Below are 26,274 nucleotides of genomic sequence, written 5' to 3' on the forward strand. Positions count from 1 at the left end.
TTGCAAGTAATGACTGAATACAACCACACTTCAAAATGTACAAAATGCATCAATTCTGGAGGTCATGACTTGACAAAATTCAGAAGGAATTGTTTGTATTTTAAAACGACAGTATATCCGCAAATCTTGCCAACATGCGCAATAACCCGTTCTATACTGTTCAAACTGATCTGACATAATTTTGCTATGGAAAGGGGACAACTGAATTAGCCCTCGCATGGATTACATTAGGGGCAGCAGATGGCAAGGGCAATCCATGCTGCAGTCAGAGTGCTGACACCTCCAGCTTGGCACTTGGTTTTCACCCACCATTCTCTATCACTAGCTGGTATATAGTGCTGAGCGAGGCACTTTCACAAGGTCAATGTTTTCTCCCTTTCCAATGATTCGCTTTAGATTTTTACAATACAGATCGTTTGAATTGTTTGAATGTGGCACTAGCTGATCCAAACAAAAGTGAATTGTGTTGTTTTGGTTTTTTTTGCTGTTGCCTGCCTTTGTTGGTGGGATTGTTGTATGATACTGTATTATGCGGTATTGAGGAAAATTTGAAGACAGGGAATAAATAAGCAAGCCATGTGATCATACGATTTGACATGGCTTGATGAATGGCTATGTATTGTGACTGATTGGTTTGTGTGTGTGTGGACAGTACCGATTAGGAGGATGACAAATCAGTATTTTCTTACACAGCATTTAGTGCCAATCTTGTCCCCTCATAACAAGAGCCCCACCTCACTTGGAAGACATTCATGATGGCTCTGAAAGAAAGAATACAGAAGCAGCATTGCAGCAAACCCATAGAGAAGCTGCTGTGTGACATGTTGAAAAACATCTCAGAGAAAAGCAGGACCATATTTTGGCACGTTTTTCACAAAAAAAAAAAGGTTATTGGCTGAATACCAGTGTCAAATTTTCCTGACACATGAAGTATTGGATGACACCGAGTCAACGCAGTTTTTGTTTTATTACAACCCCTAATTGAAGTCACTTCTTTGGTTGATGACTCAGAGAAATTATGACACTAAGCAGTGGAATAATTTAGGTTATGTACATAGTTCAAATATTTAAAGAATAAACAGTGCTAGTATTTTCGTGTTATGCTTAAAAATAATAGATTTGTATGCGTGTTATTATGCTTTCTAGCCATTTGTTGGAAATGATTGTAATCACGATGTAGTGACGATAGGCGGCGCTAACGTCATCATGGTTTCACGCCGCGAAGAAGGAAAACACGGAAAAACTAACGAAGCAACATGAGCTTCACTAACCACTAGCAAAACACCACTTATGTTATCAATATTTATTTTAGTTTAAGCGACTATTTAATTTAAGAATGTTTGGGAAGTCTTACCAGCGTCTTTGTCAGACTGACCCGATCGTACCGCGGACTCCCGGACTATTTGCCACTGACAGCTACTCACAAGCGGGCTACTACCATAAAGGGCTGTCCTTTGATTACATCCCTAATATTTCTGAAAACGACTTCAGTGGTAAGTGACGTAACAATTTATGAAGTAGTCAACTAACTAACCACATCTTTATTACGTATTTGACGTACACGATGAAGTGATGCATCATTTAGTAACTTCCAGTGCAGTTCACTACGACTCACCAAATACGTAATACGACACACTACTCTTCTTCTCTTTTGTAATGTTTTAAAAACGTTTTATTCCTCGTAGATAGCTCCCAGGGATGGCTGTCATGGATTTGCAATCTAATTGTCATCTTCCTCGTCCACGTCTGTACTTTCGTAACCTTTCCAATAACAGGATGGTTTGTATTAAAAGTAAGCACTTCCAAACCGTGTCCTTTGTGTGTTTGGTGTAAATGACCGATTTGGATCATGTTTGCAGACGGTGCCAAACTACCAAAGGATCGTGGTGTTTCGCTTGGGTCGTGTCTGTCCTCCAAAGGGCCCTGGCATCGTCCTGGTGCTGCCCCTTATTGACCAGTGGCAGAGGGTTGACCTGCGCACCCGTGCTTTCAATATCCCTCCATGCCAGGTAAACCAACTGGAGTTGAAGCCACTCCTTGACCAAACAGATGGGAAGTCCATAAACTGATGTGTGTTGTTTAATTTGTCCTACAGGGGGCAGTCATGGAGCACAGATATTTCAAGGAGTATCTTTCTGTTCTCTTTTTCATTCAAGGTACATACCAGGGATGGTGGCCTCTTCTTTGTGGGAGCAGACATTCAGTTTAGGATTTGGAACCCGGTCTTGTCTGTGGTGTCAGTACAGGATCTTAACGCTTCAACCAGGATGACGGCACACAACGCTTTAACTCACAGCCTGGCGAAGAAGACTGTCAGAGAGATCCAAACAGAAAGAGTGAAACTGGGAGAATATCTTGGGGTAAGAAAACATTTGACCCACCATCTCTGATGCTTCATGTTCATATTTCCCGCTGTCCGCAGGTGGACATAAATGAAATGACTCGGCCCTGGGGGCTAGAGATTGACAGGGTGGAACTCACTCCAGGTTCTCTTCTCAAAGCCCCTGAGGAAGGACCCCCAGGGCCTTGTGATGTTCCTCCCTCTGTACCTAAAGTGGAGGACCTCACAGGTACCCTTCAACAACTTGCCATGCACTTTATGAGCCACAGCTTCCAGCCTCAACAAGGTAAGGCCGGCCTCACGCTCACAACAAATTAAGACGCGAGTCTCATTCATCAGTCATCCCATTATAGAGAGCAGTGTAACGTTTATCGATGAGCAGAGTGGCGACCATCAGGCTGTGGCCACAATAAATTCGATTGAAGAGTTGCTCCGTGCAGTCCAGCCTGTCCTCTCTGAAACTTTGGTGAACCAGGTCGGCGCCTGCTTCCAGTTTGAGATCAGCTCAGGAGAGGGACAGCATCGCACTTACTATGTGGATTTGAGCCAAGGTGCCCACCACCACCACCACCATCACACACACACACACAAAATGTGCTGTCATATGAAAGATTTAAAGCTGCACATATCAGATATTCACACTATGTGTGTTGTCTAGGTCATGGTGCAGCTGGCGTCGGATCCCTGTGCAGAATGCCAGATGTAACTCTGACTATGTGTGACGAGGACCTTCTGGCCATGTTTCAGGGAAGACTGCAGCCATTTGCTGCCTACAGCAGTGGGAGACTTCAACTTCAGGGTGATATTAAAACAGCTATGAAATTGGAAGAACTCATAAAACTGCTTAGGCAGTAAACATTTTATTATTGAGAAGAAAATTATGGAATGCACTGGTTTTTATTTTATGCACTTTTGCTGTAAATGAATTTCTACTGGACTTGTTTTCCCAAAACTTAAAAATTTAAATAAAAACGTTTTATTTTTTTTTATTTTTTTTTTTTTAAAGAAAATTCTAAAAAATAATTCCATTTCACTGTGTTTTTGTTTTCTATTCAAACTACTGTTCTGAAGTTTTTCATAATCTAATTTATTGACATACACCTGCAATAGCAAACTTACTGGGTTTTTTTTTTTTGCTTTACATTCTTGATGTTATTTTGTAATTTGCCGTGTTTAACTGAATTACATCAGACATTCCATGAATATAACAACAAACCTCTTGATACATCTCTCATACTGCAATGAATCACAGTGTACACTCAACTTTTTAGCGGGCCTTGAGGACGAGGGGGGTGGGGGAGGACTATTTAAGCCAGCCTCCAGTTCTTCAACCTCCTGCTTTTGACACAGCAGTGGTAGGAATGACCAGGTGGAATTTGTGCCATGGCTCCTCTGCGAGCTACCTGGAAAAACTGATGGCAGCGGGCGTCTGCAGAAGAAGAAGCAGCAGCAGCATGCCGATGGTTAGACAGGCGTTCACGGAGAACAGCAGCATCATCAAACCTTACAGTGAGATTCCCGGGTTATGGAAAAATGGCATCGCCAACTTGTACAATTTCTGGAAGCTGGATGGCTTCAGAAACCTTCACCGAATCATGCTGCAGAATTTTAATACTTTTGGACCCATTTACAGGTATGACGGATACATTGTGGCGCCGAAGTCATATCAATGGCTTGAAATTAGTTTTTAACATGGTACAGTGCTTAGAATGTGGGTTATTAACCTCATGTTTGATTTTTCCTGAGCTCCAAGGTTGGCTAAAGTGCCCTTGGGCAAGGCCCGTAGCTATTTGAAAGCTTCACATGCAGAAACAAACAAAAAAGTACAGATTTATAAACAAGGCAGATTGCTCATTTGACTTTTCTTCCTTCTCTTGTTAGAGAAAAAGTAGGATATTACGAAAGTGTGAATATCATCAACCCAGAAGATGCAGCTATCCTGTTCAAAGCAGAAGGTTCATACCCGAAAAGACTGAAAGTGGAAGCCTGGACCTCATACAGAGACTACAGGAATCGGAAATATGGAGTTTTACTGAAGTAGGCACTGTCGTCCAATGAAATGCTTCTTTGTTCGTGTAGAAACTCTATAAACTCAAATGAAGAGTTTCTATAAAATAGCACAATGAAAAAAAACAGACCCAAACACTCATTGATTTTCCATCAGGAACGGGCCAGAGTGGAGGTCAAACCGGGTCATCCTCAATAAGGAGGTGATCTCCCCGAAGATGCAGGGGAACTTTGTGCCCTTGCTGGACGAAGTGGGTCATGACTTTGTGGCCAGAGTTCACAAGAAGATAGAACGAAGCGGACAGAACAAATGGACCACGGACCTCTCCCAAGAGCTCTTCAAATATGCTCTGGAGTGTGAGACCACGCATCCGATAGAGATGTTGACGGTACGACGGTCGTCTAAGGTGACTCTTTGTTGTGTCCCACATAGCGGTGAGTACAGTTCTATACGGGGAGCGTCTGGGCCTGATGCTGGACTACATCGATCCGGAGGTTCAACGTTTCATTGACTCCATCACCCTCATGTTCAAGACAACCTCACCCATGTTGTACATACCTCCGGCTCTACTCAGGCCGATCCGAGCCAAAGTGTGGCTGGACCACGTTCATGCTTGGGATGGAATCTTTAACCAAGGTAGGACTTTTACAAGAACCTGGGTTGGGTGAAGTATATTGCTTTTCCTTCTCAGCTGACCGCTGCATCCAGAACATCTACAGGCAGTTACGCCAGGAGACTGGTCATAGCAAAAAATACCCAGGAGTTCTGGCCAGCCTTCTCATGCTGGACAAGCTGTCCATTGAAGACATCAAGGCCAGTGTCACTGAGCTCATGGCTGGGGGAGTTGATACGGTAATTCAAAGTCCAAACACAAGCTTCATAGAAACTTTCTTTTGCATTGGTGAGGTCAACATGCTGTTGTATATTTCAGACTTCCATCACATTGCTATGGACATTGTATGAGCTGGCCAGACATCCAAACCTTCAGGAGGAGCTGAGGGCTGAGGTGTTGTCTGCCAGGGCACAAAGCCAAGGGGACATGGTGGAAATGCTGAAGAATATTCCTTTGGTCAAAGGAGCTCTGAAGGAAACACTAAGGTGATCAGAATCTTGGAGGAAAGTCAATGTCAGCATGTTTCCTACAGAAGCAACAACATTCTTTCTTGTATCCTTCAAGGTTGCATCCAGTGGCAGTGAGCTTGCAAAGATACACAGCGGAGGACATCATTATTCAGAAATACCACATTCCAGCCGGGGTAATTCGTGAGATGATATCGGACCGTTTTAACGGAAGCTGATGCCTATTAGAGCTGTCACAATTAACCGATGAATCCATTATGAAATTAATCGACAACTATTTTAGCAATTGTTTAATCATTTTTGAATGATAGTCCGATGGAATAATCAATACAATAATCGATTCTGAAAATGTTCGATTGTGACAAGTTCCAGGACTGGTCTCACACTAAGAATGTTAATCATGCCTTTAGACCTTGGTGCAGTTAGGGCTCTACGCGATGGGGAGAGACCCCAAGGTGTTTCATCGTCCGGAGCAATATCAACCCTCTCGCTGGCTGAGGAGCGAGAGCCAATACTTCCGCAGCCTGAGCTTCGGCTTCGGCCCTCGCCAATGTATAGGACGCAGAATAGCCGAGACGGAGATGCAGATCTTTCTCATCCATGTGAGTTGTACTCAAGTAGCAAGGTATTTTTTCACACCATTACGTTTCACACCAACGGCCACCTTTCTTTCCAGATGCTTGAGAACTTCCGAGTGGAGAAAGAGCGACACGTGACTGTGCAGAGCACATTTGAGCTCATTCTCCTACCAGACAAGCCCATCGTATTAACTCTGAAGCCCCTGCACAGTAGTCGATAACGTACTTGTTCATAATTAGCACTTCTATAAACGCATTTAAAAATGAACTCAGGAATTTAACAAGTGACCATATGTACCATATGTACTGTGAGAATTAAAAACAAACAGAAACTTCATTTCATGGATGCACTGCACACACATGGAATATTATTTTCATAATATGGATTCTTGCATCTCATTTTCTGTACTATTTTGGTTATATTTGAGTTACCAGTGATGTTGAGTTGCGTGTTTCAAATATTTTTCCCCTTTTATGCAGCTAAAAACGGTATCCAAAATATTAGAAACAGCTTTAATGTTCCGTCAGTAAGTATATATGCAATTGCTCAACATGTAATTTTTGAGGAGTGGATGCGAGTCATGTTGAAATACATGAAATATCTTTGAAATATATCTTGAAGCTCGGTTGCTTCTCTACTCTGATGCCAGAAACGACAAAGTCACATTCTGTCCTTCGGGAGATAAGAGATGTTATATCCACAAAGCCTATCAGTGGGGTCCATGGTCAAAAATGAGACGGTTTGCTTTATCACATAACTGCGTGTGGATAGACACAAAGATAAGCAAACACTCCAGGAAACCACTTCTACATGGCTAATTTCTTTCTGCATTATAATGAATAACGTGAGTTCCTGTGTCTACCGCAAACCATAGATTTTTTTTCCCAGCTGAGCAATTATAATAATGTGCATAGTTTTATAACTACCAATCGTCACCACTAGGTGTCTCTTTCACCCTATCTGATAATAAAGCTACACTGACAACAGCTCGGAGAATTATTTTTCAATCCACTGGTTTCCAACCTGTATTACACGAAGGTACACAAAGATTAAAATGTAAAGACTGGGGAAAAAAAATTTAATCGAAGGCACAGTTAAACCATGACTAACTTCTGCCATCTAATAGAAGGCCATTTAATTGTTATGCTTGTCACTGTATACTGCTGGCAAAGATACATTTTGTGAAGTGTCCTCTGCTCTTTTACACGTGTCGCTATCAAGCTGAACAGACAGTGTTGAATGGAGAGCGAGTGCTGCATGATGATGGGGGTCGCTGACAATTATGGGATTCCAATCCGGGATGGTATGGTTGTGACTCCCATGGGACGGTGGGGTGAAATTGAGCATCTAATTGAAAGGGCAATGGATGAGGGGACGGTCATGACGAGAGATGAGAAGGGGTCTCAGTAGGCGCAAGACGCCAGCATCCCCATGACAGAAGTGGTCTGCTGCTTATTTGAAGACAAGAGGCGGAGGGGGTCAAACTAATTATCATGTGACAATCTTGGGACAGTGTTGAGTAGATCTAATTTTCAGGAAATGAAAAAAAAAAAACACGCCATGAAAAGGTCTTTAAAAAGCAATTGTCAGCACTGTGTGCAAAAATACACAGCAGCAGACCCTCATCGGGTTTCAGCGACTCGTGTGCAGTCAGTGTGCAAAATGCTAATTTGATCTTTGGAGCCATTTTGTCTGCTGCCTGCAAGCGTCTGTTGCAGCATCGTTTTTTTCCCCCCCTGTGTGGCTGTTCACAAGCCAAGCAAATATGACTGCATCCATATGTGTAGCTAGCTACCTTAGTTTGAAGCTATTCAAAACATAAAGAAGGGCTCTATTAGAAGAATTTATTCTAAAATCATTTGTGGAACGACTCCATGAAAATATCTATTTGGTGGATCTGGTTAGGACCCACAAAAGGATCTCAAGGATCCGAGCACAATTTTGAACAGGAAGTCGGCCATTTTGATATGGAGTCGCCATTTTGAAAGCAATCCCAGGCTCTTGACAAACTCAAACAATGCGAACCTCCCGAGCTTTTTAGCCCATTGCCATCTAATGTGAGTAACACAGTGCCTCCTCTTGAACAAGAGAGCTTTTAGCAAATAACCCTGACGTCCTTCAAAGTTTCAAGTTTATGCAGTCAAACAGATAACACAATGAGATTCCATGGAAGGGAGTCATTTTGTCCAATGAGCAGCCTACAGACTGCAGCACGAACAAAGTCACGCAAAAGCACCTTCCATTCCGGCTGCGCAGAGAGTTTGGTGTTTTTGAGGTGTCAGGAAAATCAACTTTGGAAGAGGGACTTTCAGATCAAACAGCAAGGAAGCGGCACCGTGGATACAATCCTCAGAGGAACGCACGATGGAAAGTGTCTAATGACCGCTGGGTGATGTGCTGCTCAGCACCTGTGGCTCTCTCCACGGAGTTCCACAAAAATCCGTAATGTGAGACCACACTTGCAGTCTAACAAAAGTCATTTGATCTCAGAATTGATTATTTCTAATTCCAGATTGAAAGAATCCTTTCAAAATTCTGAAGAAAATCTTTGGTCACTTTTCGTTGCAGCATTTTATTGATCTCACTCACAGATTGGCATCTTAATGTTAGCAAGAGCTCATATGCATTTTGAAAGGTATATCATGATGGATCAATATGAGAACCGCTTAGCAGTGATGGCTACAGACACTTATTGATAGTTAAATAATGCATGCAGGAGAGTCATCGTCGATGATATAAAAGCTGGGCTCTACGACTTTATCCAACAGCTAAGTGTACAAAACATCTTCGTATGTAAAGTAATACCACCCTGGCAATCGCTATCTTTGAATAGGTCCTTTTTCTCTCACATTGAATTTTGCAGGTATAAAATGGAGTATGTTGAGTCTTAAGACAAATATTATGATAACTGACTGCCGAATGATCAATTATTCAAAGGATCCTCCCAGCTATGTGTTTTCTGAGAACATTTCTAATCTCTATTCCAATGAGAGAAAACACGCAAAAGGGACCAGTCGAATATCACATTAGCATGTATGAGATTGCCGAACACATTTGCTAAAATGATTCATGTTCGCATTGTACCGCTCGTGTTCTGAATGCTTGTGACCCTGTTACATATAATCAGCAGCATGTGGGCTGTGTACCTCCACAAAAGAGCGAAGAGGGGGGGCTACGAGGTCTCTGAGAGACCGACTACACCTTCTGCTAACATCATCAGAATTCAGCACACTGCCGATAAAATGCAGCAAATGGGCTCTTCATCGGAGTGACAGCTCCGAGGGAGGCTGCTGCCACACGGAGCTTCAATTAGCCTGCAAGAACAAGGCAGCTCCCATGGGGGGGTGCGACGTGAGGAGCGGCCCACCTCCTCGCAAGCACTCTACCTTTCCTGCCCACTGGCTTCCTCCCTCACGTGACCCCCGACATCACACCATTTCCTTTTTTTTTGGCTTCAGTGTCCTTTCCCTTCACGAAATAGCACTCTTCCCCCTGCGCCAGCCATCAACACATCACGAGCCGAGCGGAAAGACTTTTAGGGTGCTAATGGACACAAAGGGTGAAGGTTGAAGAAACGTCAGATACATGACAAGTAGCAGATGACACAAATTCAGCAAAGTGCGACAAAGATTCATTATAAAACTACAAATACATAGAGCGGGTCCAAAAAGTCTACACACCCCTTGTTCATCAGTTTTGTGATGTGAAAAAAAACAAAACAAGTCCACCTTTAATGTAACCTAGAACATATATAACGCAACAGAATTGAAATCAATCTTATCCATAGAATTAAAAGTAAAAGAAATAATACAAATGTGTGCTCCGTCAAGTGTATTGAAAATGTGTGTGCGCGTGTTTGTGAGTCAAGGACAATGAGCAACTCGGATTCAAGGACAGTTAGGCTGACAGCCAGCCGGCCAGCCAGCCAGCCAGCCCCCCCATAGAGCGCTCAAACTCAAGGTTTAGCGGCGAACCAACATCTATCAATGCCGATTATGCTGCCAAACATTTACGTCAAATAAGGCTTGGCCCTGAGCGTAATGAGGCGTGTGGGTGACGAGTGCATCCGAGCCCGGTCAAAACAAAACATACGACCTTCCCCCGCGCACACACTTCAGAATGAACTTCTTGATTTTTATCATTCCACTTACAGATTGCAGAGTATTACCAGAGGGCACCAGTTAGTCACGGTAATTTTTTTTAATCTTCTTATACAAAGGGGGAAAAAAATTGCATGAAATTGATCAGTTCTAAATAATTGCAGCTACACATAAAAATGCTTTTTATTTATATTTCATTTATGTATTATTTATTTTATTTATTAAACGGTTTAATTATTGGAAAAAAAATAATTCAAGTCTATGATTGGATACCTGAATTGTCTACAATTAATTTAAATTTGATTTTATTGTCTACAATTTATTTTCTAATCATGATGACATTCATCTAAATCAGACCGCCACCTCACAGTCGGCAGGGTGTGACAGCACATATCAATGCAGCTTTTCTTTTTTTTTTTACCCGTCGGCTCAATGTAACCTTTCCAACATGTTACGGCAAACCATTTTTAATGACTAACACAACTGTTGACATTCACAAAAGCCAAGTCAGAAGACTCCCCAAGGTAAAGATGTCGAAGGCAGTTTTGTAAATAACACATGGAATCCCGCATACGTGCAATTCCGCATCGGTAAATTCACATAGTCGCTGATTTTGTTTTGGAATCACGGCTGGGCTTCAACTACATCCATGACGTACAAATAATCTAACATTCAAGGTTCAGATCAATTCAGATTTTCAGAAAATTGGCTAAATCTATCACATTTTGTTTTGAAAGCATTTAGTGCCAAATCCAAATTTACTTTCAAAACAAGGTGTGAACATTATGAACAGACTAAATAATGACCTACAATCAATACAAAGAAAAATATAATATTGATATTAAAACCACGTTGTCATTGTCTGGGCTGAGGACCAGGCATGGAGATGGATGAGGGAGCGCTGGGTGTGCCTGGTGTCCAATACATCAACCCGACTCGGACCGCGCTGTCACCTGGATTGAATTTACATCAGCGATCCCACAAGTGCACGGCCAGCCTCCCGCCCCCTTCCCGAAAACACGCTCTGAGGTCAGAGGTAGCAATGACGTGATTGCAAAGCTAAAAGACACCGCCCGACCTCTTCTCAGCCTGTCAGGAGATTAATATCTGAAGGACACTGCCGTCTTTATCCAGCTACACTGAGGGACCTTGGAAGAGCTGGTCAATGGACCAAAAAACGACCACATAGTCAATTGAATTATGTAGATAAAATGAATATTTTGATTACATTTAAAGAAGCTATGCGGCCTTGCATAGCGAAATGAATCCTGTGTAGCGCTGAATAAACGACATTAGCTCAGGGGGTCATTGGGAGGGTTAAAGCCTTACATTAGCTTCTCATCGATTGATGGAAGTGAAGGCACGGCGAGGTGGCCATAACGTGTACGCCGGCCGGCTACATGGCTTAATCAGATAAGGCTGGCAAATGAAGACATTAACCCTTCAACCCTTTTTGGTGGAAGACAATGCTGTGCCTCCTTCATAATGGACTGCTGTGCATAAAGGGACAGATTATATCCCATTATCCACGACACAATGGTCGAAAAGCTTCTTTGGAAGGTAATAGAAATGTCTTCCTGCACACATTTCGACTCCAGCTGTGTCTGGACGATATGGCTCCTTGCAGGCACTTCAAAGTGGCCAACCACAGAGAAGCCCCCGCAACTTGCAGTTTTCCCCAAAGGCTCTTATCAGACAGCAACAGCAGAGTCAGGTAAATGTGGGCAAATAAGCAACAAATAAGCTCGTAAGAAGATTGAAATGACTTTGTTGGTTGTTAGATGCCATGGAGTTCAAACAAGAGCAATATTGCGAAAAATTCTCAATATTTAGCTGCAAGGAAGGGCATTTGCATCCCTCCCGATGAAGACGGAGGGAGGCGTGGGTTGCATTTGCACTTGGTGTTTTCAAGGTCTATTAAGCTTGCAGCTCTGCCTGAGACGTCAACATCCACAGCCCCAAAGCCTCCACCCACTTTGCAGCTTTTGTCTGTCAAGGACAGCGTACTTCTTCAACTGCCTCGCCAGTATTCAAGTCAATGTGTTTCATAGCAGCAGAATGTTCCGGTAGTGCAGCCCAACAGGACAAAAACAAACAAACAAAAAAAGACAACTTTTGGATCATTTCCATATGGATTTTGGCTTATACAGTTATGCCAAATCATCTTTCTCCATCGAAGTGAAAAAAAAAGCCATTAATCTGCTCCACCCACACAAAAACTCCAAGCTTTGGTTTTTGTTATATAAATACAGAAAAATAGCACGCAATTGTCCTAATGTAAAGAAATAAAGTTAAATGGCGTAATCCAATTTCATTCTGCCACTAGGTGTCACTGTGGCCACACATCGCCTGCTGGTGGGGACGGATGGACACACGCTCACACACAAAGAGGGGTACATGTCTGTGCTGCATGGTTGAATAGTGTGTGTGCATAGCTATGTGTGCAGGTCCACGAATCTCATCCAATACTCAAGACAACAGAGCCCGGCGGCTCACAATTACTGCATATAATGCACCACTGCTGGAGCAAGAGTGGATATATTATTCTGTGTCTGAACCTCGGGTCCTGCCAATAGGGAGGGCGACAAGCCTGCCAATAAAAAATACATGAATGTTACAGTTAATATTGAAAAAGCAAGACTAAAGGAATATTCCCATATCCTCGCAATCCTCATACATGGACTATATTTGATCAAGATTATTTTAACAGCTATATACGGTGGTGCAGAACATCCCTCTCTTTCCTTTCCCTCTTTTACAATCACATTTGGAAAAGCAAAGTGAAGGTATGAATTAACCTGTCCGCTGCTATCAAGCTTGTGTTTGCTCTGACTGACAGAGGAAAAAGTAATCCGACCTTTTTGAGGGCAGCCTTTGCACAAAAAAATCAATAGCACATAAGAGAGCATGATGAATTTGAAATTTGTGCTCTGAGTGGATATTGATCAACCTCGATCAAAAAAAACAACATGTAGATGCATGCACACGCACGAGCATACAAAGCTTTCTGTCCTAAAATGTCACCCGTTTGGTATAATCCAAACTCCCACAGCATCTCTGAATTTTTTTTTTTTTTTTTAATCAAATTTGGGCGACATGGATAGCAAGACTGGGTGTGGTCCGGATCTTCTGGTTTGCCTCAAGCAGGAGAGATGGATCCGCCTCTGCAATTCCTGGCTACTTAATACCAACAAAGTCAATGCATTAGCGCTGCTATCACATTGCTCAGCACTAACAGACACCCAACCCTGATTACAGATGATTATCAGCAGCCTCACCAAATAATACCGTGGCGACGTAATATACACCCAAACACATATTAGCTTGTATCATATGTGTGATTCAAACTGCCAAGATCCAGTTTCCCTTTGGTCCATCAGACACGGGCTGGAAGCTTTTCTCCAGACCCCTTGTGTAATATCATTAGGAGCGGATACGCTGATATATAGCTGCTGCCTGTGATTATATTTTAGACTAAGAGGTTCATCTGAGCAAAAGTTCAATGCCATGGTGATTTCCGGGCATAATCAGTTAGCGGGAAAATACTTTAGCGTTAAGCGGCAAGGACGAATTTAGATCAACAATTTACGTTAATCGAGTGGGATCGAGCCCATCTCAAGGCTGAGGAGCAATTTATGATTCTATGCCGTCTAACATGATGCTCCTTCCTCATCAGTGAGTGCTACCAAAGCATTCAGCAACTAGTTGCAGTCAAAGCCCCCCCCTCAGCTTCCGTGGCGCTGTCCATGGTGCTGAGAAGAACAAAAGCATCAAAGCGGAGTTGCCCTTCTCGCTCCTCGAGTACGGGGAGGGGCCACACAGTGAAGGGGGAGGCGCCATGTGTACTTGATTCAATTAAGCAAGCTGTAAGGCCTCCCACGGGAGCAGCCTGCAAACAGGGCCCACGGAACAAAGACGTTCAAGCCACCCTTTGCTTGCGTCTTCTGAATTCGCCTCATTAGTCCGTCGAGCGAGCGGTAAAACATCACAAACGCCGTCCTCTACAACTAACAATATCATGGGGGGGGGAATTTGTTTTTTGAAACGCCTGTCTGGCAACATTAAAGATAACACGAATTGTAGATTGGTGAGCATTTGCACCTACAGAAATAAAAAAAATCTGAGCAGTGATAGAAAAAAAAAAAAGATCTCCAGATACTCAAATGTCCCGGCGCCTCACATCTGCTGTTCTACGAGACCACTTGGTTGTTTTTAGCCATCATTGTCATCATAGGAGATAATTGCTTCACCATTCACACACCTGGCCCAGTCCGGCTTGTCCCGCTGGAGCCGTGTAGCTCCAGTGAACCAATAATACTTGTCTAAATGATTACACGGCACTTTACGGCAAAGCTGACAGTTCTCATTTATTCCTCCAACCAACTGGAAAGAAAAAACACAAATTAATCTGGCACTTTAGGCGCCCACCCCACCCCACCCCACCCCTGTGAATAATGTATTAGTACTCCCTCAAACCATGACAGCAACCATCCCTTCCCCCAAATAACCACAATTACTCAACATGCTTTGTATGGCTCTCAGCCTCAGACAATGCTATTAAGTAATCATACCTTAACAGGAAGTGGACATTTTCTTCATTTATTTAAATTGATTTTGTATTTATTTTATATTTTTATTTTTTAATTATTTATGTTATCATTTTATTGATATTTTCATTATTTATTTCATATTTCTTTTTTTTTTTATTTAATCGGACCTTAATAGGAAGTGGACATTTTATTCAATTCTGGTTGGGGTCACACATAGCCATCGCTTTCTAACCAGATGCATGACAAAAAATAGAAGGTAAATATGGACAAAACATGTGCATGAATGCATAATACAGGCTCTTAATGTATTTTTGATGATGGTCCTTGTGCCCACCTGATCTAGTTTGTGGTCTGGGCATGAGAACAGCAGCTCTGTGACAATTATCACTTGTGAGCCCAAAGCCCAGAAGGAGACTACAGACTTCAGACCTAACACTCTCTTGTGTGCCATTATATTTATGCAAATGAGACACAAATCAGGGGGAAATCTGGGGGCATCCTTTCCTGTTAGTGCTAATTAGCGATGAGTGCTATATGGGATACATTATGTATGAAGTCTGTCCCCATGCAGCTATGCATTCCGACCTTGAACACAAGGTCCGGTCTAGCGGGTCCAATAAAAATCACCCTGCCATTTCATCACAACCCATAAAAGAAACGGAAAGTAGATCAACAGAGCTGGCAGATACTGTATGTTGCAAAATGCATCAAAGTAAAATATCGATGCGCCTATAAAATTATGACAATAACGTGAAGAAACAACGATCAAACTTTAGATTTAGAGGCCTCTTGAGGCAAGAGGGAGACGTATTGTTCCTGGGAATGAAGACGAGAACGAAAAGGCAGCATCTCGGGGGGGGAAACGTGCTCAATGGCCAAACAAGGGAGGATAACAACAACTCAGAACAAAACACTTGTAGATGCTTCTTTGCTTTTTGACTCCATGCATCTAGCTAAGTCTGCTTTTAGGGTAAGTGGAGTCTGACAGAGAGTGAGATTTATGCGAAGATCAACAGTTGGCACATGGAGTGTGATCTCAGCAGGTTGTGCTGTTGTGGCCTGGCTGGGGTGAGAGCGTGCCCAGCACCTGGCTGGTGTCCTACGGGGCTGGCAGATGGGACACACGCATCCACAAATAAGCCTCCGCTCCCTAGGAAGGGCGAAAAGGAGGGCTGGGGGTATAGGTGAAGGGAAGGCTTGGTGCCAAAGACTAGCAAGAGAGCTCACAGAATTATAATCCACACACACACACCTATCTGCATTCAAAGAGTAAAAAAAGAAATAAGCACGATTGGGAACATATGATGCAGACATCATCAGTATGTTCCTGCCAAGCATGCTATTTCCAAAGCACCCAGTGTGTGCTCATCCATGCGGCCCTTTCAGCTTCAAATGTCATTGGCGCAGCGCGCAGAAAGGTCAGCGGTGACACTGGCTTCAAAGTTTCTTATTGATTCCCAATCCAGCGGCATTATGCTTAGCAATTACAGATGGCACTAAAATGCTAATGAACCAGTGTGAGTGGACTTTTAATGTGGTGTCAATGAATTCAATCTAAGGTCAGAAATTCCTATGCGAGTTGAGTGTCCCTACGCGGTACATGACACTGCCATCCATCCATACATAGTACATGCTAAAAAACTGAGATGGGTGAACCGACAGATTTTATTATGACCTTTAAAAATTGTCATTACAATAAAAAAATATGAAAGTATTATTATTGAATTATTATTCATTTTTATTATTAAATTATTATCATTATTATTTAATGATTAAAAACATGTTCAATTATGGTCTTATTGTAGGTTTGAGTAAGGGAGTACGACCTTTAAATTGTCATTAAAATAAAAATATATTAAAGTATTATTATTGAATTATCAATTTTTATTATTATTATGATTATTTAATTATTAAAAAACTATTTTCAATGATGGTCTTATTGTAGGTTTGAGTGTGATTTTGTTGTTGTTGTCAGATGACAACAAAGACTGCAGTATCCATTCATATGTTTGTGATCCGGCAGTGAAATTATATCCATATTTATATGCACCAAGATTCAATGTCACATAATTTCTCATGCAGAGTGCTGCTGTCTTCAAATGGAACTAAAGCAGACTACGCCAAAACAGATCCATGAGTGTGTGTGTGTGTGTGTATAGCTGGTTATTATGTCAAGTGGTCTGATGACTGCGTGAGCACAGATGGAGGCAGAGCAGGATGTACCAACCTGCGTTTTGGCCCACGTGCACACGCATATACATGGCTAATACGCATGGGTGCATACTGGATGTAAACAACACATACAGAACCGAGGAGGTGAGCAGCCAGAAAGCAGCACAGGAAATGAGACGGCGATATTGGTCTTTTAAGAAGGTGTCACATTTGTTTGACAGAGATCAACAACCACATCCCGCCATACTCGCTAATCCAAACCTTTGACTTCCTGTTTTCGGCGACGATGCAAAAGAAAGCCAGTCGTGTCCATCAAAGGCTGACTGTGGTTCACAGAGACATGCAAGGCCACGCACGATAATTTGTGCACCCGGCTGATCGATACACGGGAAGAGGAGGAGGGGTTAGGGTTATGTAAAAAAAAGCAATCGAAAGAAGAGTTGGAAGAAAACAGCAAAGCATAGCAAAAGCTAAGAAACTCACTGGGGCGGATTCAATTCACTACAAAAGGATAACACACAACATAATGGAAAGCACGTCGAGCTTTTTCAATGCACATCAGCAATATTTATAATGAATACAAAGCTTGAATGAAAAGTGAACGATGCGACCTATTGATTCCTCGCCAAAGCTACTGAGCGCTCCCCGTGTGAGCGGACAGACAGGCGGTAAAGACTTGAAGACAAATGGCAAGACGTAAAGGCAAGAAGATGGATAGATGAATGCAGGTGATCGATCGGAGGAAGAGTGGAGCCCCCCCCTCCCCCTCCCTAAGGGCGAGCGAGGCCTTTTTAGCACCGTGTGAGCTGAGAGTGATGATGGCTTTTTGTAGACTTGTGCAAAGATGTGTGTGTATGTGACTACAGCTTGGTGTGCTGTGACAGACGGTGTGTACTCGCAATAAACAGAGCTCGATGAGAACGGAGAGGAAGACATACTGGCTCTCCGTAGCTCAGCTCCCTGCCATGATTCTGGGAGGACAGCCATGCCCGGCCCACCCTCGGTCAGACATTTCCATTTGGCTTAAGCTAGAAATGTGTCCCTTCGTGAAAGGGGAAAAAAATGACTCAGACTTGGATCCTGATAAAAAGTAATATGCTTATCATTTAGTGTTCAATGTAATTAAAACGTATGAAGCTTAAATGATGACAGAATGCAAAAAAGTCAGTAGAAACATAACCTTCTGGATATGGATGAATCACAAATGGAAATGATTTTTCTTGCAATCTGTGAGTGTAATTCCATTATCAAAGTAAGGGCAACATGATTTAATCATAAGCCTTTATCTGGACATGTGACCAAACCAGCAATAGTGACTCACAATTTCAAATTCTCATCCTCGAGTGGTGCCTGTAACGTCCACAACAGATGTCCATTGTCCGTCCTAATTGATGTCAGTGCCTTGAGGGGGCAGCGCTCCATTGCAGGACGTGAAATTTTTTTAAAAAAAATAAAAGAGAACCTCGCCCAGCAGCTGCACAACACAGCCAAAGCACATTGATTATGCTGCTCATGGAAGCAGAATAAAATCAAGGGGCGTATTTTTCTCTCTGACTCATCTGAAAGCAAGTTGGGGGCTGGAAGGGTCAAAAGAAAAAAAAAATTATATAAAACAGAAGCTGATTTATCGAGGATGGGCGGGGAGGGAAAGATTGAGCATGAGCAAACATCTCCACGGAGCAGGTTAAGTTATGCGGCATCACATCTTGTCTGATGGTTCCTGGTGGGCAGAGCACATATATTATCTCACTAATGTTTGATGGGAGGATATTCTATCCAATTCAAAAAGCTGATACGGCTCAAAGGTACAATTCAAGGTGCGCCGAGCGTGTCGTGCTAGTGTGGGTGAAATACGGTTTGCTTTCTTGCTCACAGAAAGAGACCTCAGCTGGAAATAGAGTCGCGAGGCAGCACAATAACAAGCGAGGAAATGGCTTCAATTTGCCACTTGGCTCCAGTAAGTTTACTGCCACAGTGGGGCAGTAGTCCATTAAGATATCATTTATGGAATGAAACCTCTTCTGCTTCATTCACTGCCTAATGGATGAAGCAAGTGTTGATCATGCTGGTGATGCTGATATATGTCTTTTGAGATGGAAAATGAAAAAAAAAAAGATTAATATATGTAGGGACTTGACATACAGTGATTAGACCTCGTAGGTCTCAAGAGGGTCCTTCATTAACAACAAAGCACAAATCAATGTTTACGACCATCATAAAAAAACTGCAAACTAGAAAGTCCCCTCAAAGCACAACACATCCAGAAAATGTTTCAGAAGCAACCTGAAGCTGATCCTGGTATTTTTCCTCGAATATAATTTGAACATTAATCTAATGTTCAACCACAGGATGTTTGACTAGCTTTGTACAGCACTCATCAAAACAGCGCACGATATATGGGCAATTTCCATTTTGTTTTTCCAAATTAAGAATGAATGAAAACAAACAGAGCGAGAGGATTTTCCGGGTAAAGGTAATGGGATACACAGACACGCAGGAAAGGGTAAAGAAAGCATGGATTATTCATGTCTATTCCCAAAGTAGAAAAGGCTCCTTTTTGATGAATGGTGCCCGCGGCGCTCCTTCCTACTCAATATCAACAGTCCCAGGAAGCCAGACACCATGATGAGCCTACCCCGCCATCACAGACGGGGCCGGCGGCTCTCATCTGCTCGCTATCGTCGGCCATGATGATGACGTGGGCCGAGTCAAGGTGATCCCAAATTTAAAAAGAATTCATCGTGGGGGACATCGTCAAACTTGCCCCACAATCGGAGAAAATCCATGATACAAACAACCATGGCCGGTATGACAGATTAGAAAAATATTCAAGTACCCTAAAAACACAACCAGAAAACAGGTGAGCCATGACGCCCTGTGATGTCATTTTCAGTCGACAGTAAGTGACAAAATGGCCGCCGCCTGAGATAGTTTCAAAAAAGGTGGATTATGTTGCTTAATTCACATTCCACAAACACAATATTAATTAAAATGCCGTGTTTTGACATTCATTCTCTTGTGAAGACATTTTTTTTACTTGACTTCTCCATTTATTCAGTATCCTGGATTTCCTTGCGCATCAGGAGAGTTTTGCCTGAGGATGAACTCGAGCTTCCTCTGTTTTTTTTTTGTTTTTTTTTTTTTAAAACAGGCCTATCTCCAGACAGCATGTGTCTGCCAAATTTCTTTCGGCAGACTATTTATAAGAAGTCGAATTAAAGGAGGACCAGCCGATAGTGGGTCAAAGCTCAATAGCACATGCCGCCTGCAGCCAGCCAGCGCCGACGAGACGATGTCGATCATCGTGTTGTCTGGGCAACAGATGAGAAACTGACTAATGCTGAGATTTTCACACTTGTCACACATTCCATTTCCATCTCCTGGCACAAAAGAGGCGGATGAAAATGCTGTAATGGCCAAGTCGCCATTCAAAGTACCTTAGCAACAGTTGTGCCGCCGAATCGATTGTCGACGTGCGACTTTTCTGTCCACCAATTACGTGGGCTTGCCGCAAGTGGGAGGAGTTATCCGTAAAGGCGAATGCGGCAGCCTTGTGAACAAAAGGGAGGATTAAAAAAAAAAATGTTCAGCTTGGGCCATCAGCATTCCCTTCACATTTTCTGCTATCACTCCCGCACTCAACAAAAGTGCTTCGTAGCCTCGTATGTAATTATTCTGTCTGAAACAGAGCTGACCAATTAGCATCGGCGCTAATGTTTTGAAAATCACTCACTGGGTCTGACCTTTCGCTGACAACACGGTCCACGACAGGGAAACGTTTGGTTAAGCATTCCGAATTAGCAGGACTATAAAAATTCAACACTTTTTCTTCTGTAACATTTATTTTGGAATCTGCTAAAGAACTGACTACTGTAACAAAAAAAAAGTTTGCCAAACATGCCCCAGACACTTTGACTGCAGCTGAATTTGATCTTATTTGCACTCTCAGCCTCCGTATCGGCCTGCAGCTCGGCGAGCTCAATGGAGAGTCTCTCTCTCCTCTTGCTGTGCGTAGGTTGGGATGTTTGCAAGCGCTCACTCCTGACTCGTCCACCCACAGCAAGTCACCCGCATCCATTTACTGACATTTGCAATTAAATGGAAGCAATTTGCTGTCAAATGTATTGGCTAATTATGCTGCTGATCACAAGGAATGACCAAATTACGCAAAAACAATCCCCCACGTGTTCAAATATACTAATGCTAAGTCGACATCCAAAATACCAAAGGTACCAAATGTGTCACTTGCTCAGTGACTTTTTTTTCTTTTCTTCCCACGCAATAGCATTTATCATAAGCGAAACACAACCACATTCCACAGGAGTCAAAAATGTTGCAAAGCAATTGAGATTGTTTCGCAAGACCTCACTAAGCGCACATGCAATGAAATCAGGAGTGCGGCTCAAAATGCCAAGCTAATCACATGAACCTTTTGGAAGGCGCTAATCAAATATGATCCCTCTCCCTTCTGAGGCCTCTAATTCCCTCTTAGCGGGGGGACGCAAGAAACGTGCCACCTGCTTCCAGTCATACCGCTCGGGGCTCAAGCGCCCTTGTGACATCATGCTGCCCTTGAATCCGTTGAAGAAACGCACAGTTTCATCTGCATGCCACCACTCCATCTGAACTGGCCGCCATGAATAAACAGGACGGCCATTGAGGCTATCGTTGATGTTCATGCGGGCTTTAAAAAAAAGTAGCAGCAGCCCTTTTACGGGAACAGATTGCTTAGAAAAGGATGCAGACGTCAGAATGCATTAACTTTGACATAGACTATCACCTGAGATGATTAAAAGTGGCAAGGGAAAAAAAAAAAAAGTCATTAAATTTGCAGCCTTTTTTGTGCACTCCACCGGGTGCTTACGGGAAGGGGACAAACAGCAAGTCATGACCGGAAGCTTTTACCTTAGTGCATCTTCATGCTTCTCATTCATCTTACGGGAAAAAAAATAAAGATCAGAGATGCTTTATGCCACTGCAGTAGTCGAGTGTATTTTTTATTTATGAGCCAGTGAGGACACACATTCAGCTTCTTAGCATTGCAGTACTAAAAATAATATTTTGCCTGTGGTTAATAGCAAGCTAATTAGCAATACGTGATTAAGATTTCAAAATAAAGGCAGGTATTGCACATTTAGTCATGTGTGTAAACAAAAGAAATAAACTTCACGATGTACAAATATTTGTGTGTAATGATGATATTTGTTCATTTTATGGCTTTGGAAAATATATTTGTGCTGTTTTGTCATAACGGCTATTGTTGAGGACCCAATTTTGCTCTTCCACAGCTGGTAGCAAGTGCTTGATTTTAATAAATGTTCTTTTATTCAATTTTGGTAAACAAAAGAGTTTTTGTTGTTTGACATTTTGCATGCTCCCTCCCTTCCTCCCCCATCTCTACCTTTTGTCTCCGAGAGCTACGGTTTGTTGTTCCAAGCCCAGAAGCGGCAGGCCGATGCCTAGTTGGCCTGCCCCCTTTCGTCTCCTCAGAGCTGCTGGCAGATGAAATATTTATGACGTTATGGCTTGAAAACCTCACATTCCATTTGAAGTGCTGCAGCTGTTCTGATGCTGCCCCCACTGATGGCAACCGCCATCTTCACTCGGCCAGCACTTTCCCTCCCAGCGGGGGGTTCGGAGCAAGGGCGGGACGGCGTCCACGGCTTTTCACAACTCGAGATTTTCGGGGGGAGGGTTGTAGCTATTAAAATGAGAACGTCCTCACACATATGCAAATCATTCAGGATTGTCTGGACTGTAAATGGCCAGCAAGTGGTGACCCTAATAATGAGCAAAAAAATGGTTGGCTAGAAGGCATTTTGTAATTTTCCAATGTCCACCTTATTATCATCCATAAATACAATCTGATAACACCTCACCATCTATTCATAACAACCTGAGAATGTGTTTTCGCAAGTCAGTGTGCGAAAAGAGGAAATAAACATATCAAGCATATGGTTAGCGGTAGCCGCTAACACAATTAGCATTCCCTGTTCGTTTCGTTCAGCTACAGACGAAACGCAACTCGTATTTGAATTTGCATTGGCATTTCAGCATCAAAGTTCTCGTGCGGCACATGAACAAAATATGATAGATTAAAAAATTGGTGTTCCAAGAGCTTAACAAAGGCTGTTCTTTCGCAGGCATGGAGTCACATTGGTTCCTAAGCAACAGGCCGTTTGAAAACACACGCTGGCGCTTTTCAACAGGTTCAACCTTGAGCAAACAGCTCCGCTCGCTCCTTAATAGAAGTCGGCCGGATAATTAGCCGCGGCACAATGAAGCAGCATTCATCTTCACCGCAAGGTCTTCTTGGGCGCCGTGTGAAATCAACATTCCCCTGCGCAACCTGCTGTCGCCGGGCAAGACTCAAGTTGCCGGGTTTCAACGGTTATGATGGACGATGACGTCCCAGAAGGCTCTGAGCCAGGACTTTTCTATATATTACATGATGGTGTATTAAGATACAACATGTCAGGCAGTGAAGTTAAATCCCAGCAAGTATTGAGTTAGGTTTAATGATTCAATGCCTGGGGAATGGACTGAAAAGTAATTCCAAGCAGCACATGCTATACGAAGGGGGAAAAAAAAACAGCAAGCAGAGAGTAGATATGGGATGTGGAGGTTTACACCTGTTTGCCGCCTTCTGACCCTGAGCAATTATGTGGAGCTGAGGCTTTCTGGGATTCAACCTGTCAATCAAATAGTCTCAGCAAAGGAGAAGAAGTCACTATTGCCAATGCGCTTCATCCGAGGATACGAGTTACTAAAACAACGGGATAAGCGGCAAGATCGAGCATTGTCTTCAACGTAGATGCAAATCATTGAAGATTAGTTGCATGTCTCACACTTAATTGCGGGCTGATATTAAAACGTTCACCAGATGAGATGATACTGATAGTAACCAGGACTACAGCACGAGTTGGACACATGCAGAGCATAGAAAAATGTTAACAATCAAATTCTAGCTTGTAGAAACAGCTTAGAGTGTCAAATTTCATTTCAGACGGTTACTCTATGTCATGTGTAATCATGTGTTACAGGCCAATCATCGCTCGCCTCCTCTGGAGTACGGTGAAGGGACCCCGAGGTGCCGCTCGCTCGTTATCTCCTCCCGTCGACTCGCCGCGGTGCATACGTGCTAATGACAATCTGTCACCATCCTAATGAGGTAACGTGCGAGCGGGATAATCAGATGATAAAAAAATGGCGTCAGGACTTCAACTGGTAGCAGCATTATTGAGAAAAGCAAAAAATGGGGGAAGGATGTAATTCGAGCTTGCCGAGCGTTACCAGTGACTTACCGTTCCCTGATGAGATGATCATCGAGCCTTACTTTGGAAATATGAGTCGATTGAGAGTGTGATGACCATTGCCGGAATCAACCTTGATGATGTCAGCGGGAGGGATCTATAAATGCAAATACAGAACATGTCAACCCTAGTAATATTGTCGTATTTTTTTTTTATGTGGAGGGGGGAAAAAAAAATACAAATATTAGCCTGTTGTCTTTCAACGTTTCCGACCAATCTAAGCGGTGTCCCGTCAGTCCGAAACAAGTCCCATGTTGAGTTCAAACCTGATTTACGGTGGCTGGCACCCCCATACCGGTGTCAGATGAAACCAACTCTTTGTTCACGTGGCGACATGTGGAGAGCAGCCTTTTGCTAATGGAAGCCCGTTTGAGTGATCTTTGCAGGGCAGGGGGGATTTTGCGGTGCGACGGCAATGTCTCAATGGGACTGACGCACATTCCCGTCAACTCGGCCATTTGGGACAAAACGACTTTTACAAATCATCCCAGTGAGCGAGCGCCTCCCAAGTCTTCAAAGCAAGCACTCATTTATTTACGGTGACACGTAGTGCTGTATTTACGGTATATTGCCAACAACACTCACAATTATTAGTCTTTTTTTTTTTTTTTTTTTTAAACATGCCGAATTTTTATTTGTGAATATATCTCAATATAAAAGACATTTTTTGGAGCATAAGAGGATGTGGCGCATAGCGGCTGATAAGCCGGACTGGCGCCTGATTCAGCCTCATTCCAGCAGACACGTGTGAAAGTCAAATCTCGGTGAACACACACACACACACACACACACACTCGCTCTATGAATACATTATTCATCAGGACCAATGGAAAGGCAGACCAGGAGGAGAGAACCACATCTGTATGAATCCTACAGAGGTACTTTGCTGATAGACTGATAGACTTGTCCTTCAGCATTCACCTTAAATGGCTGCTTTGCCATCATTTTGTGTTTCTGTGTGTGTGTGAATGATTGCAATTGTACAAGCCCACATGATCAAACAAACTCATCAGTACTCGCTACTCTCAATTTGCTCTCGTTGAACATTTTGGCAACCGTCCAATTTTGAAATCAATTACTTCTGCCATGCTGGGCAGAAAATTCATCTCATAATTAAAACGCTAGAGATGTGAAACATGTTAATGGAGCGTCGGCCTTGCACGTTGCAAATCTAAATTCTTTTTGTATCAGACTCACGATACATTTTTGTTTTTGCGATCTGATTTTAAACACGTGCACCGATATCAGTTTATTTTGCAGCCTTTAATTCTAGTGTTACGTGATAACATGAGTGTTAAAAAAAAAAAAAAAAGAAGAGCAAACAAAGCAAGCCACAGCACAACATAAACGACATCCAAACCAAAAGCAGAGCCTTTAAATTCATGTTTACAAGCTCTCTCAAAAAATAAAGGACACAACAAGAATGTCCTCAAACACATTGTAAAACAGAAAATAAATATCTGTAAATCTCTGTTCACAAGTCATTTCTTTGCACATTTATCTATTTTATTAGGGTTGGTGGGAGCAACAAAGCAGTGCGAATCCGAACATGTTAAAGGTGACCCACAAAAAGCCAGATAGACAAGCAGATAGTGAAAATTCAATTCAAGAGCATCCCTACACCAATTTAGCTGATGTATCGTCTACAAAGCGTTTGTAGAGAAGATGATGACTGCCTCCATGCTCTGATTCACAGACCGAGCTAACTAATAAAAAAGGAAGATTTGTACTTGTCACCTTACATATAATGTCTCATTTTCAGAGCTCATAAAAGAGGAGATAAATCACATCTTTTCAGACCTGCCTAAATCGGAGCAATACATCAACAGACGAAATAGTTTTTTTTTTGTCAAGCGAATGCTTAGGGGAAAAAAATGAAATGAAATCAACATTTCACATCCTGAAGAAAATCATGGAATCAAACTGTCACAAAATATTTTAAGACCTTGTCCAGATTTACTGAAACTGCCAACGACTCAACGTTATCCCTTTTCACATCGGCTTTAATCTGCATTGCTTTCCACAAATCCAATTATGTCCTAATTGAGTGTTACAAGGCTCATTGATTATGATAGCAGCAGCGCGGCACTGAGCACATGAAAAATATTGCTTGGAATTAGCCGAGACTCAC

General features: G+C 42.6%; 2 protein-coding genes and 1 long non-coding RNA gene across 4 annotated transcripts in view; 2 read left to right on the top strand and 1 right to left on the bottom strand.

Moving 5' to 3' along the window:
• Positions 1–26,274, bottom strand: part of LOC119124991 — a 27,409-nt gene continuing 1,135 nt past the window's right edge. Inside the window, exons 2-5 of one of the 2 annotated variants that reach the window (XR_005098390.1) lie at positions 24,135–24,240; positions 3,558–3,770; positions 2,165–2,310; positions 1–761 (exon numbers count right to left, since the gene is read on the bottom strand). This is a non-coding gene — a long non-coding RNA (uncharacterized LOC119124991). The remainder of the gene's footprint in view (positions 762–2,164; positions 2,311–3,557; positions 3,771–24,134; positions 24,241–26,274) is intronic. The other variant, XR_005098389.1, reaches the window with a different exon arrangement.
• stoml1 (stomatin (EPB72)-like 1) lies at positions 1,161–3,325 on the top strand. Its single transcript, XM_037255395.1, has 7 exons — positions 1,161–1,493; positions 1,686–1,792; positions 1,860–2,009; positions 2,157–2,360; positions 2,423–2,627; positions 2,695–2,892; positions 3,000–3,325. The coding sequence occupies exons 1-7, from the start codon at positions 1,337–1,339 to the stop codon at positions 3,194–3,196; spliced, it is 1,218 nt and encodes a 405-aa protein (XP_037111290.1). The 5' UTR covers positions 1,161–1,336; the 3' UTR covers positions 3,197–3,325.
• On the top strand, positions 3,673–6,527 carry LOC119124987 (cholesterol side-chain cleavage enzyme, mitochondrial). Its single transcript, XM_037255394.1, has 9 exons — positions 3,673–3,974; positions 4,223–4,378; positions 4,506–4,705; positions 4,782–4,985; positions 5,041–5,201; positions 5,281–5,447; positions 5,527–5,605; positions 5,840–6,031; positions 6,106–6,527. The coding sequence occupies exons 1-9, from the start codon at positions 3,703–3,705 to the stop codon at positions 6,226–6,228; spliced, it is 1,554 nt and encodes a 517-aa protein (XP_037111289.1). The 5' UTR covers positions 3,673–3,702; the 3' UTR covers positions 6,229–6,527.

Source organism: Syngnathus acus, chromosome 6 (assembly GCF_901709675.1).
Source record: "Syngnathus acus chromosome 6, fSynAcu1.2, whole genome shotgun sequence".
NCBI lineage: Eukaryota > Metazoa > Chordata > Actinopteri > Syngnathiformes > Syngnathidae > Syngnathus > Syngnathus acus.